The sequence below is a fragment of the Gadus macrocephalus genome, chromosome 9 (genome assembly GCF_031168955.1).
Source record: "Gadus macrocephalus chromosome 9, ASM3116895v1".
NCBI lineage: Eukaryota > Metazoa > Chordata > Actinopteri > Gadiformes > Gadidae > Gadus > Gadus macrocephalus.
The window spans coordinates 19,951,032-19,963,531 of NC_082390.1; the positions used below are offsets into that span (position 1 = coordinate 19,951,032).

Consider the following 12,500-nt stretch of genomic DNA (forward strand, 5'->3'; position numbering starts at 1 on the left):
GTTGAAGCAGTGACGGTGGTGGTGATGGAGATGTGTGCTGGGTGAAGGTAGTGGGGATGTGGCGGTGTTGTTGGTTGAAGTGGTGATTGAGGTGGAGGTGGTGGTGATGGAAATACTAGTGGTGGGCCTGTGGAGGTGTTGGAGGTGGTGGGGATGGAGATGGTGATGGAGGTGGTGGTGGTGAGGGAGTTGGTGATGGTGATGGAGGTGGTGGTGGTGATGAGGTGGTGGGGATGGAGATGGTGATGGTGATGGAGGTGGTGGTGGTAATGGAGGTGGTGATGGTGATGGAGGTGGTGGTGGTAATGAGGTGGTGGTGGTGATGGAGGTGGTGGTGGTGATGGAGGTGGTGGTGGTGATGGAGGTGGTGGGGATCGGAGATGGTGATGGTGATGGAGGTGGTGGTGGTAATGGAGGTGGTGATGGTGATGGAGGTGGTGGTGGTAATGGAGGTGGTGGTGGTGATGGAGGTGTGGATGGTGATGGAGATGGTGATGGGGATGGTGATTCAAATTCAAATTCAAAGTTTTATTGGTCACATGTTTGCAAAAATAACGTTTTACATACAGTGAAATTAAAAAGGGGGTCACACTCTATTTATTGGAACCTGAATAAATAATAGAAAATAGTCGTTTAAAAACACACATCCCTTAATGAGGTGATGCTATAAAAACAGTCCTCAAAAAAAAATAATATGCATCAAAATATAAAAAAATGGTATATAAATATAATTAATAATAAATAAATAAATAAATTATTTATTTATTTATTTTGTATGTGTAATGCACCTTCAGTTGGCACTCCCAATTTCGTTTTATAGGTGACTGTACAATGACAATAAAGTCTATCTTATCTTATCTAAAAGTGTATAGAAAGTGGTGCAGAAAGTGCAAGAGTGCCAGTTATAGTCCACCGAAGTAAGCAGTCTAACTGCCTGCAGAAAGAAGCTCCTCCTCAGTCTCTCAGTCCGAGCTTTAAGGCAGCGTAGGCGTCTGCCTGACTGCAGCAGGGTGAAAGAGGCCAGCATCTGGTGAGAGGCGTCAAGCCCGATTTTCCTGGCTCTTGCCCTCACCCTCTTGCTGTATGTGTATTCCAGGGTGGGGAGGGTTAACCTAATGGTTCGCTCTGCTGAGCGCACCACCCTCTTCAGGGCAGCCCGGTCTCGGTGCGGTGCAGCTTCCATACCAGGCTGATGTGCAGCCTGTGAGGATGCACTCCACAGCTGCAGAGTAGAAGGTCCTCAGGATGGAGGGGGAGACCTTGAACTTCCTCAGCCGCCAGAGGGAGTATAGCCGCTGCCTTGACTTGGAGACCAGGTGTTGTGTGTGGAAAGACCATGAGAGATCCTGAGTGAGGTGCACCCCCAGGTACTTGAAACTGGGACCCTCTCCACAGGTTCCCCACTGTCCCCACGATGATGAGTGGGGGGAGTGGGGTGAGGCCCACTGCCCTGCTTCCTCCGGAAATCCACCACCATTTCCTTAGTTTTGTTGATATCTAGGGCCAGGTTGGCCCTAACACACCACCGTGCCAGGTTTGCCACTTGGTTCAGGTAGCCCTGCTCGTTGTTGCCAGTGATGAGACCCAGCACCACGGTGTCATGGGCAAACCTGAGGATGGAGGAGGTCGAGCTGCTGGAGGCTATGCAGTCATGCGTGTAGATGTTGTTGAGCAGTGTCTCAGAACGCCCACCTGGGGGGTACCCGTGTTGAGGGGGGTACCTCACTGATCGCCCCCACCTGGGGCGATCAGTGAGGAAGCTGAGCACCCAGTTACATATTTGGGTGTTGATTCCCAGCGACCTCATCTTCTGGATCAGGCCAGAGGGATTTAGGTGGTGGTGGTGAAGGTGGTGGGACTGCGGAGGTGTTGGGTGAATCGGTGATGGAGGTGGTGGAGGTGGTGATGATGGAGGTACTTGTGGTGGGCAGGTTGAGTTGGTGGTGGTGGGGATGGAGATCGTGACGGAGGTGGTGGTGGTGATGGTGGTGGGCCTATGGAGGTGTGGGTGAAGGTGGAGGTGGGATCTGATGGAGGTTCGGGTGATGGAGGTGTTGGTGATGGAGGTACTGGTGCGGGTGATGGAGGTGGTGGGGGTGGGGGGTGGTTGGTGATGGAGGTGGTGGTGTTGATTGAGGTGGTGGGGGTGGGCGTGGTGGTGATAGAGGTGGTGGTGGTGGTGGTGGTGGGGCTGATGGTGATGGAGGTCTTGGTAGAGGGCATGTCAAGGTGGTGGTGAGGGGGGTGGTGGCGGGCACGTGGAGGTATCTGCAGTGCTCAAGTGCTGCAAGCCTTATGCTGGCTCTCTTCTCCCTGTTGTTGTGTGCAGTCTGCTGCAGAACTGGTGGTCACGCAGGAAGATGAAGCAGGGAGGAGGGGGGGGGCCCGAACGCAGAGACCACGGCCACGCTCCCGCAGTGGGACAAGGACTGGAACCTGCAGCCCATGAACGCCCACGGACTGGTGGACGAGTATCTGGAGATGGGTAAAACACTGTTTAATCACAATGCTGGTCATCAAACTTTGTTTGTGATATTAATACTGTTACTATGATGGGAGCATCTCCCATCAGGGATCAATATAGTACATATTCTCTCTCTCTCTCTCTCTCTCTCTCTCTCTCTCTCTCTCTCTCTCTCTCTCTCTCTCTCTGTCTCTGTCTCTGTCTCTGTCTCTGTCTCTGTCTCTGTCTCTGTCTCTCTCTCTGTCTCTCTCTCTGTCTCTCTCTCTCTCTGTCTCTCTCTCTCTCTCTCTCTCTCTCTCTCTCTCTCTCCTCTCTCGCTCTCTCTACACCCACCCCTCTCTCTCTCTCTCTCTCTCTCTCCTCTCTCTCTCTCTCTCTCTCTCTCTCTCTCTCTCTCTCTCTCTCTCTCTCTCTCTCTCTCTCTCTCTCTCTACACCCACCTCTCTCTCTCTCTCTCTGTCTCTCTCTGTCTCTGTCTCTGTCTCTGTCTCTCTCTCTCTCTCTCTCTCTCTCTCTCTCTCTCTCTCTCTCTCTCTCTCTCTCTCTCTCTCTCTCTCTACACCCACCTCTCTCTCTCTCTCTCTCTCTCTCTCTCTCTCTCTCTCTCTCTCTCTCCCTCTCCCTGCAGTGCTTCAGTTCGGCTTCACCACTATCTTCGTGGCAGCGTTCCCGCTGGCCCCTCTGCTGGCACTGCTCAACAACATCATCGAGATCCGTCTGGACGCCTACAAGTTCGTGACCCAGTGGAGGCGGCCCATGCCCGCCCGGGCCACCGACATAGGTTGGCTGTGTTTAACGTTCGCCACGTCGCCCTGTCTCCTTCTCCACACCGGGCTGTCCTTCCCATGGGTTAGGAGACTGAGATACGCCTGCTCACAGCAGCGCAGCAGACCAGGGCCTCTTAAGAAGGAAGGAATGGAGGTGGTGTGCCAGGGCGGTTAAAGATGCCATATCATGCTTTTTTAGGGTTTGTTTGGGGGTACTACTAGATTAGGGTTACATGCTTGTATGTAAGAAACACACCTTATTATTCTCTCACTGTTCATTTTTGCCAAACCAATTTCAGTGTATTTCAAAAACTGTCTGATTGGTATAATTTCGCTTTAAGGCCCCCCTCCCGAGAAGCCCAGTCTGTTGTGATTGGTCGAACGCACGAGAAGTTGTAAACATTGCGGGTAGCCGGGAGACGCAACTTCTGCACTTCAGCACTGTTCTCGGTGGGCGCGAATACTCCCCGTGACTCAGAGTTTAGCAGACGTGTGTTTATGTACATATGTCATAAAAAAGTCGAAAGCAAAGGAAAAAGTCGAAAAAGCATGGTATGAATGTGAGATCCAGACCTGTGACACAGACCCTGACCTGTGGTCTCCGTCTCCAGGTATCTGGCACGGGATCCTGGAGGGCATCGGGGTGCTGGCGGTCATCACCAACGCCTTCGTCATCGCCATCACCTCCGACTACATCCCCCGCTTTGTCTACGCCTTCAAATATGGGCCCTGCGTGGACAAGGGATACCGCAACGAGAAGTACTGTCCCCTGTGCTTCATTAACAGTCGTGTGATGAGCAATGATATGACGCAGCTCGGCATGACTGTGAGCCATGTGGGATTAGCATAGCATAACATGGCTAGCAACATGCACGAATGTGTTCTTCACAGCATGATGCCCGGCAGCAGGCTTCGTAAGGGGCGGTTTCAAATTGTCACAACATAAGTACGAGCAACACGATAAGCAGAGTGTAAAGCTCAGAATTCTGGGATTAGCATTATCGTTAGCCTCGTAGCATGATAGTCATAATTTGGCCGAATTGTGATATCTTACCTAACTCTATTCTCCCGACACTGCTGATTCATTGTGTCTCATTGGCTTCATCCTAAGCTAATCAGAATGCTTTTTGCATTCCATAATCTGCATCGTCACCGATTCGATCTGAGGCATTTATTGACGCTAAATACGAGATGATCCTTTAAGTATGACTGAGGCAATAATGCTAACATAAGGCTAACGATATCAATGATGCTACAAGGCTAACACATGTAGAAGCAGGGAGCGTGAGTGTAAGCAGCAGTACCATGATAAGCAGTGTGTCTCCCCCCCCCCCCACCCCGTGTCAGGTGTTTGCGAGGCTACATGAACAGCAGCCTGTCGGTGTTTGAAATGGGCGAGGCTTACAACGGCAGCCAGGGGCAGACCCGCTTCTGCCGTTACCGTGACTACCGGGCCCCCCCCTGGAGCCCCGCGCCCTACGACTTCACCCTGCAGTTCTGGCACGTGCTGGCGGCCCGCCTGGCCTTCATCATCGTCTTCGAGGTCGGTCCGAGTGCTTTGTGGTTGAACTCAATGTGTATTATATCTGTGTGCACATCGCCATCACCTGCTGGTTGAAGTTCACTCTTTGTGATTTAAGATCCATCCTGTTGCCGGGTAACGGCCCGCCAGTGACTGCACACTTTATGGATTCAATTTAGTCTTTTTACTCTTCCTCTTAATCACAAAGCCGTCGCAGTATGCAACGGTAATAACAACATCTTAAACAAATCTCATAATAGAACATAAACCCCAATTTCCCTTCGAGGACGCAGAGAATATTGTCTAGCTCTCAGGGCCTGATTATCTTTAATCCGACTTGTTGCATAAGCACACAGCAGCTGAATGGTGGCGTTAGCGCTCATGTCTCCGTAGCTCTCCATGTGTCCGCGGACGTGCTCTGAGCTGATTGGCTGATTCGTGTCCATCCTCAGCACTTGGTGTACGGCATCAAGTCGTTCATCGCATATCTGATCCCAGACATGCCCAAGGGCCTGTGTGAGCGCATGCGGAGGGAGAAGTACCTGATGCAGGAGCTGATGTACGAGGCCGAGCTCACGCACCTGCACAAGGAGAAGAAGAAGAACGGCAAGCGCTACCACCACGAGTGGCCTTAGACCCAGAGACGAGCGCACACACACACAAACATACCGACATACACACAACGCACTCTGATTCACACACACAACGCACTCTGATTCACACACACAAACTTGGGACATGCACACATGTAAACTTACATGAGCACACATGCACAAACGCATGCACACACGCAGACAAACACACACAAACGCGTATACAAAGACATATGTGCGCACACATTAACCCGCCCACACACAAGCACACATATGAACACACACTTGCATACATAAAGATATGTGCACACAACCCTTCACACCCATGTACACACACACTCCCGCACACTGAAGGACGCCGCCCCCGGGCCCACAGGCCCGTCCCACCCTGTCTGCTCAGTGAAGTGTGTTGGCTTCCAGAGTTTGGATCCATGCAGCTGGCTCTGCACACCAAAGACACCGAGCCGCCATTCCTCCTGAGGAGTCTGGCCCGACCCCCGGCCCCCAACCCCCGGCCCACCCTGGTCACTGTGCCCTCTTCTCCGGCCCTGGTTCATACTTGTTTGTGTTGCTTCGGCACTCAGCCAACCCCCCCCCCCCCTCCTGGGTAGATTGTCCTGGGCCCTGGGCTGGACAGAGATGGATTCCCTTGGGTATGGAGGTTGTTATGTTTACTATGCAGATGAAGGGCTCCAGGGCGCCCCCCTCTACACCTCCGGACCCCCCCCCCCCCCCTTATCATGGGGCCACCGCAGCTTCCTGCTTCGCAGCGCCACTGTGCTCCCCCCCGGCCCACCAACGCATGGCTGTGTCCGTCCCCGTGGACCCCCCCACGGACCCCCACCTGAGCTACCGTGGCACTTAGTGAACTTGTTTTCAATATTTTCTGTGGGGAAAAAAAGTGATTCTGGTGACGTGTCGACCAAACGTATTGGACAATGTTATGCAAAGTGACTTGTTAGTTTTGCCCTTGAAGCATGCTGATCAATATTTGCATCAGTCAATTCATATTAACAGCTGGTGGGGGGCGGGGCTATAACATCCATAACCATTGAAGTTGTGAACACTCGTACTGTCGAGAGAGACCTTTCCTCCTTTCCTCTCGTATAACGTGCATGGGAATATCTGTTTCTTTCTGTCGTCTTTTGATAGACCAACACTCCCTCCCCGCCTGTCTTGATGCCTGGTTTGTACTCAGTGTGAGCTGTTTCTTAGACTCAGGCCTACCTGAAACCTACTTCTTCTTTTTCGCCGGACCTCTCTGGTGCAGGGGGACGGCTGTAACTCAATGTGATGGTTTGATTGTGCCTAAGGTGTCGCACACTGCAACCCCGTGTCAGCAGCGTCACGTGTGCCTGTTTGTGCTTTTTTATTAAGTGCAATAACCCCCCAGTTCCGCTCCCTCCCGCCGCATACGGCTGTGACCAGGGACAGTGTGTCATGTAACAACACAAACCGTTCTCCACACTAGTCCAGTACTAGCAGTGCTCCACTGCTGCCGCAGTTTCTCAGCTGGAGGCCGTAAGAAGCATAGTCTCGTCCCTTTGGGATAAACAACGGGATCTTTAACATTCAAGGCAGCCATTCATGGCTCTTCTGTTTCCGAGCTCAGAATCTGTTCTTCATTTCCTTCACTGCATCCCCCGCCCAGCGAATGTGGTTGGAAGTCAAGGGATCAGACATACCTGTGGTCGGCAGGACCCTCTCTTTTCAGATTGTAAAATAACATCGAGTCATTCACAGTAAATCCCTTTCATGCTATTTTATTTGATGATGGCGAGCGAATGGCGGTGTCCTGCGAGGACAATGGCTTCATTTGGACAGTAATCTGTTTAATACGCACTGGAATGCTCTGAATTATTATTGTAATGTCAGCATGTTGGGCCCAAGGAACACTCAGGAAATGTAAAGCAGGCAGCGTGGGAGATCCACCAAGGCTGATTATCAAAGCCACTATTCTTTGCCGCGATTGAAATTAATATGACAATTATAGCACTGCCTTTATCTTTTGTTGTCAGGTCTTTACATTTGGGGTAGATTAAAAAGATATTTAATTTAATTAATTTCAATGGAAGTGACCGTAAAGAGAAAGTAATTTCATATGTTAAAGTTACAGGCATTTTACTTAGTTCCTATGACTTCAAATTTGGTTTCCTTATCATATGATGTCATCCCGTCATTTATTTAAATGTGATCATTAGCCCATTATGTCTTGTTGTCCTTCTTTTGGTGTACATATTCTTCATGAACACCATGGTTTCCTATGGATGGCTTGAGTGTAGCCATTGTGCATGGTCCTCTCTCCCAGCCTCATGGTACCTTGCCATCCTTCAGGGGTTTAGAACCATGAAATGCATCTGCATGAATAATCCACAGCTTTATTGATAAAAACTCACTGACAAATGGTTGTTACTTATTCAAATGATGTTTACTACTTCCAATTCAAATCACACTTCATACATTGTCAACTATATAATAATCATCATGTACGATCAAATCTAACGACACATAGCCTCACAGGCGCAACGACATCCCCCTGGTCCTCTGAGGCGGGACCGCATCACAAACATACACTTCCTGGGTTATATTTGCCATTTGTGATTTCTTACACATTCTGCCCACACTTCAGAAGGAAGGAAATGAAGGACAGGTTGTGAGCCAAGCCCGGCGTCAACTGTATGTTCCTGTCACATGTTTGTGACTTTCGAAAATCTATGCATGTTGTAATAAATGAATCGCTGCAGTCATGAGATATTTCAGATGCCTTTTTAGATTTCAGAGAACAAGTGCAAATGTCCTCCTACCTTCGTCCCACGTTTCGTATGCATGGCTTGTGTCTGATTTGAACTTGTGAAAATGATTTGATCTTCGATCTTCTGTTGATCTTTAGGACCACTTATGTAGAAACTTTTCATTTGTTGTTAATGCTCGGAAGTCTCTTTTTAATAGAGAATCCTCAAACCCAAGGCTGCTGGCTTTATATTTGAGAGGTCACTTTAAATGGTTCATAACACTTGTCTTCCAGTGCAAACAAAATTTTAAATAAAATAGAAATATATTATCTTTTGCGAAGGGGTTACAATATGTAAGGAATATAGATATATTCTGAAGACTGTGAGGTTGGCTCTCGCTCTCTCCTCTGTAATACTTTGATCTGTTACTGGCTTTGTGCTCAATGCACCAGCTCACCCTTTTCAAGAAGCATATGGAAGCAATGAAAGGGTATTGTTACACTCCCTCCAGCATTGGCAATAGCAGAATCAGAGAATGGTATTCAAAGTAATATAAGCGTGGACTTGCACATAATCGTCTTGGCAAAGACTGGACATTTATGTTCTTTAACTCTATTTCTGCAATTGAAGTAAGAATGTAGGATTGTTGTTGAGAAGGTAGAATAGTTATTCGAAAAAACTACATCATGATCATGACCATAAATAATTCTGTTGTATAATACGATGTTGTTATACAGTAACAGTTGTGAGATGGCATGTATCAATAACATTGTTAACTATGTTACTGTTTACATGTAAAAAATGAATAAATAAAATACATATTGAAACAGAAACTGTATGAAACGGATGTAATAAAGTTGTTTGAATATTACTTGTCTATATTTTTTAATTGAATTATGAATGTTTTTCTTGAAAGAGTCTTTCATCACATCGCATGTCCCACGCAGCGGAAGTAGAGTGCGTGCAAATGGGACCAAACTGAACGGGTCATATTAAATAACGTATTTCCAGGTTCTTTGCCAGAGGGCATTTGTCCCGTTTAAAAGGAGTGTGTCTCTGAGACAAACCCTGCGTTGGAGTAACACTTCTCCTCCCCGTCGGGAGCGCCCGTCCGTGTGGTCTCCAGCCACTCCTCTCCCATCGCTTTGCTGCTCTTCCCCTCGTCCTTCGGGTCCGTACATTTGGGCTCCTAGGGGCAGAAACAGAGTCACAGTTCATTGTTTTGGGTCTCCATTAGGAATGCAATCCTGCATTTTCATGGCTTCCACGCTCCGATCTTACCTGCTCTCGGGGTTTGGCGTGGGCACCCCCCCAGCACATTTGCTTTCCCCTCTCGGACCAGAAGCAGAACAGATTTCCCACCGGCCTCACGAGCAGTGGATCCACATTATTGCCCTTGTTGAATCCTAATGGAGAAGAAAGAATGTGAAATTCTTTCCAGATATCCTTTCAGTATCTAATCCATAACCACTTGGACAGCCTGTCAGAATAATCATAAAAGACAGGTGCACAACATGACACACAGCCTCGTCGTGTCAGCGCCTAACTCAACGTGTCCCTCCTCCCTCCCCGTCCCCTCAGACAGCAGCCGGGCCCCCGGGGTCCGGGGTGACTGGGGGAGACTCACGGCCCCGGAGCGGGCCCCGGACACATTACCGGTGAGGGAGGTGATCAGCAGGCCAACGGTGAGGGTGGTGATGAAGCCCACGGCGCTGAGGTACAGATAGGACAAGGAGTACCAGGAGTCGGCCAGGGGCGGCCTGGGGACAGCAGCACAAAGGGCCCCGCAGGGGGACACATCATTCCTCTGGCCCAGCTGCCACAAACACTATTTTTAGATTTATAGAGCAATGAAAGGCCATTTTTATCCTTTCTTCTTTCTCCCTTTCCCCATTGTGCTGCACTCTGTGGTGTCACACAGGCCTTGGCACCAGCAATTTGGTATGTCGCTGAAACAATGGATTCATTTGTTCTGGTTTTATAATTTTTTCAGTGAAATGAAACCATTTGTTTCAAAAGGTTCTGCCAAGGAACTGGTGTCATGAACGAGCGACGTTTGAACAAACTCAAGGGGGCTTTAAACGTCCAAATCCATTATATCAGCACAAATCTTCCAAAAACTGATTGCGAGCATACACTTACCTGTTGATAAATAATAAAATGCTGTTTTATAACCTTTATTATCAATGACTTACCTTGCCTGATATATTAGCTGCGTGACATTTATGTGGGTCTATAAGTCACAGTGGAGGCAGACCCATTATGGGGGCAGCTGTGGAGGTAAAGTGTATACCTGGGGGGGAGAGAGGTGAGGAAGGGTGCGTCGGTGGCAGGGCTGATGGATGAGTTGAGCCATGGACACCCATCGGTGATCAGGGGTAAGGGCCTTGAGTTGAAGGGCGGGGCAGGGTAGATAAAGGCGCCAATCCCGGCCCAGAAGGCCACGGCAATTCCTGTGATAAACCCTCCGATGGCGCCCTACACAGCAGAGAGAGCAGCACGGGACAGGGGAGGTTTAAAGGGCTGATATCATCTGTTTAGACTTTAGACAGTTATGTGACGTCCGAGCCAAGGGGAGTATTCAGTCCCACTGAGAACGCCCCTCAATAAGCGCGTGAAACAGCTCGTATGCGCTCAAACTTTACCTCCGTAACGGTGTGACGTCAGACTGTGCAGTGGGCGGTGCTGAAGTGCAGAAGTCGCGCCTCCCAGCTACGCGCAATGTTTACAACTTCTATGGGCGGTGAATTTGCTGACGCAGTAAGGTAGACCTCCTGCTTTGACTCAAGCGCTATTCTGTTCTGAGCAGAATAATGCTCTTCTGAACCCATCTTTCACTTTTCATGTGCGACGTGATTGTACCTTAGAGTTGGCGCAGGGAAACAGGATGCCGAGGGAGAACATTCCCAGCATGGGGCCCCCACACATCCCATGGATGCTGAGAGCCGCCTGGCAGAAACAAACCAAACACAACAACGGTCACATCGTAAGCAGGCGCTGGAGTCTGCTGTGCTTCAAACGACGATGAAGAAGAGGAGGAAGGCAAAGAAGAGGAGGAGGAAGTACAGGTCGAAGACGAGGAAGTAGAGGAGGAGGAGGGACAGGTAGAGGACACGAAGAGGAGGAGGAGGAGGAGAAAGTAGAGGTAGAAGACGAGAAAGAGGAAAAAGAGGAGGAAGAAGAGGATAAAGTGCAGGTAGAAGTAGAGGAAGAGGAGGAGGAGAAAGTACAGCTAGAAGTCGAGGAAGAGAAAATAAAGGAGGAGGAGGAGGAAATTTAGATAGAAGACGAGGAGGAGGAAGAAGAAAAAGATGAAGAAGGTAGTGATAAAGATGTCAAGGACAACACAAAGACGAAGTGACGATAGAAGTAATGGAAATAATAGGAAACTGAAGATGAAGGTGGTGAAGAAGAGGACAAACAGACCAATAGCAAGAAAGACTGGAGGTAAAATTTGAGGAAGGCTGAAGGAAAGGGGGAACTGTGGAAGGGAAGGAGGAGGAGCAGAGAGCAGGTATCACTTTACCTGAACGATTCCTCCCATGTAGGAGGCCACTACTGCCATGGAGGTGCAGGCTATTCCAAAGATGACACCTTCAGACACAATGTCCCATAATACAAGGTAAAAATTAGTGACAGATCTCTACACTGCCTAACCTTTATTACCACATCTATCATCTCTTTTTGTGGTAGCATGTTAATACTCTGTAGAACAGTCAATACGGTCAATAATATATAGGTAAAATAATGCACCGTCAATACCTTTGGTCTACCTCAATATGGAATGTTCAACATCCACGCCTCATTTACAGATCAAAGTACCATCCTATCTTATCTTCAAAGACATTAGTTTGAGTTTATTTACAAAGGCCTTTGATGGTCCAGGTGGTGGCTGTGTTGGAGAGATTTGCCCAGCAGTACTTCACAAAGTCCTCGTACGTCACCGTGGCCAGTGCGTTGATGCTGGCGGCCACGGTGCTAGAGGAGAGGAGGAACGGAGTGGTTAAAGAAAAGTCTCTCCTCAGGTTGTTAATGAGAACACTCTAACAAATTCACTGACACACCTTATTGTTATATATCTATATGTTAATGTACATACATATTTATATATATATATATATTATTTTTTTTAATAACTATTTTGTTGCTTATTTTGTTCTTTGATAATTGTACCATGTTACTCTTTACTCGTTTTATCTTCGTATACTATATATATATTTTTTATATTCTTTGAATATAAAAGGAGAGCTCGGGATGCAACAATGTCATTTCCAGCTATCACTGCTTTGCCTGTTATGTTTTGCAGTTGACAAATAAACTAACTTGAACTTGAACAACTTGTACAACTCGTGCTTTACAGACCTGAGGGTTCCACTGAAGGCACACGCCACAAACAGCCCGGGCAGCCCGGGGAACTCCCCC

At 48.5% G+C, this 12,500-nt stretch overlaps 2 protein-coding genes across 2 annotated transcripts in view; one reads left to right on the top strand and one right to left on the bottom strand.

The window, feature by feature from the left end:
- Window positions 1-8,949, top strand: part of ano3 (anoctamin 3) — a 36,600-nt gene extending 27,651 nt beyond the window's left edge. Inside the window, 6 exon segments of the mRNA XM_060061607.1 lie at window positions 2,217-2,368; window positions 2,370-2,485; window positions 3,093-3,245; window positions 3,843-3,990; window positions 4,579-4,774; window positions 5,206-8,949. Of these exon segments, the coding sequence (XP_059917590.1) occupies window positions 2,217-2,368; window positions 2,370-2,485; window positions 3,093-3,245; window positions 3,843-3,990; window positions 4,579-4,774; window positions 5,206-5,388 (948 nt within the window). The 3' untranslated portion in view covers window positions 5,389-8,949.
- Window positions 7,753-12,500, bottom strand: part of slc5a12 (solute carrier family 5 member 12) — an 8,944-nt gene continuing 4,196 nt past the window's right edge. Inside the window, exons 8-15 of the mRNA XM_060061297.1 lie at window positions 12,441-12,500; window positions 11,944-12,056; window positions 11,605-11,672; window positions 10,941-11,027; window positions 10,372-10,556; window positions 9,735-9,838; window positions 9,360-9,484; window positions 7,753-9,267 (exon numbers count right to left, since the gene is read on the bottom strand). The exon at window positions 12,441-12,500 is cut by the window's right edge and continues 29 nt beyond it. Of these exons, the coding sequence (XP_059917280.1) occupies window positions 9,118-9,267; window positions 9,360-9,484; window positions 9,735-9,838; window positions 10,372-10,556; window positions 10,941-11,027; window positions 11,605-11,672; window positions 11,944-12,056; window positions 12,441-12,500 (892 nt within the window). The 3' untranslated portion in view covers window positions 7,753-9,117. The remainder of the gene's footprint in view (window positions 9,268-9,359; window positions 9,485-9,734; window positions 9,839-10,371; window positions 10,557-10,940; window positions 11,028-11,604; window positions 11,673-11,943; window positions 12,057-12,440) is intronic.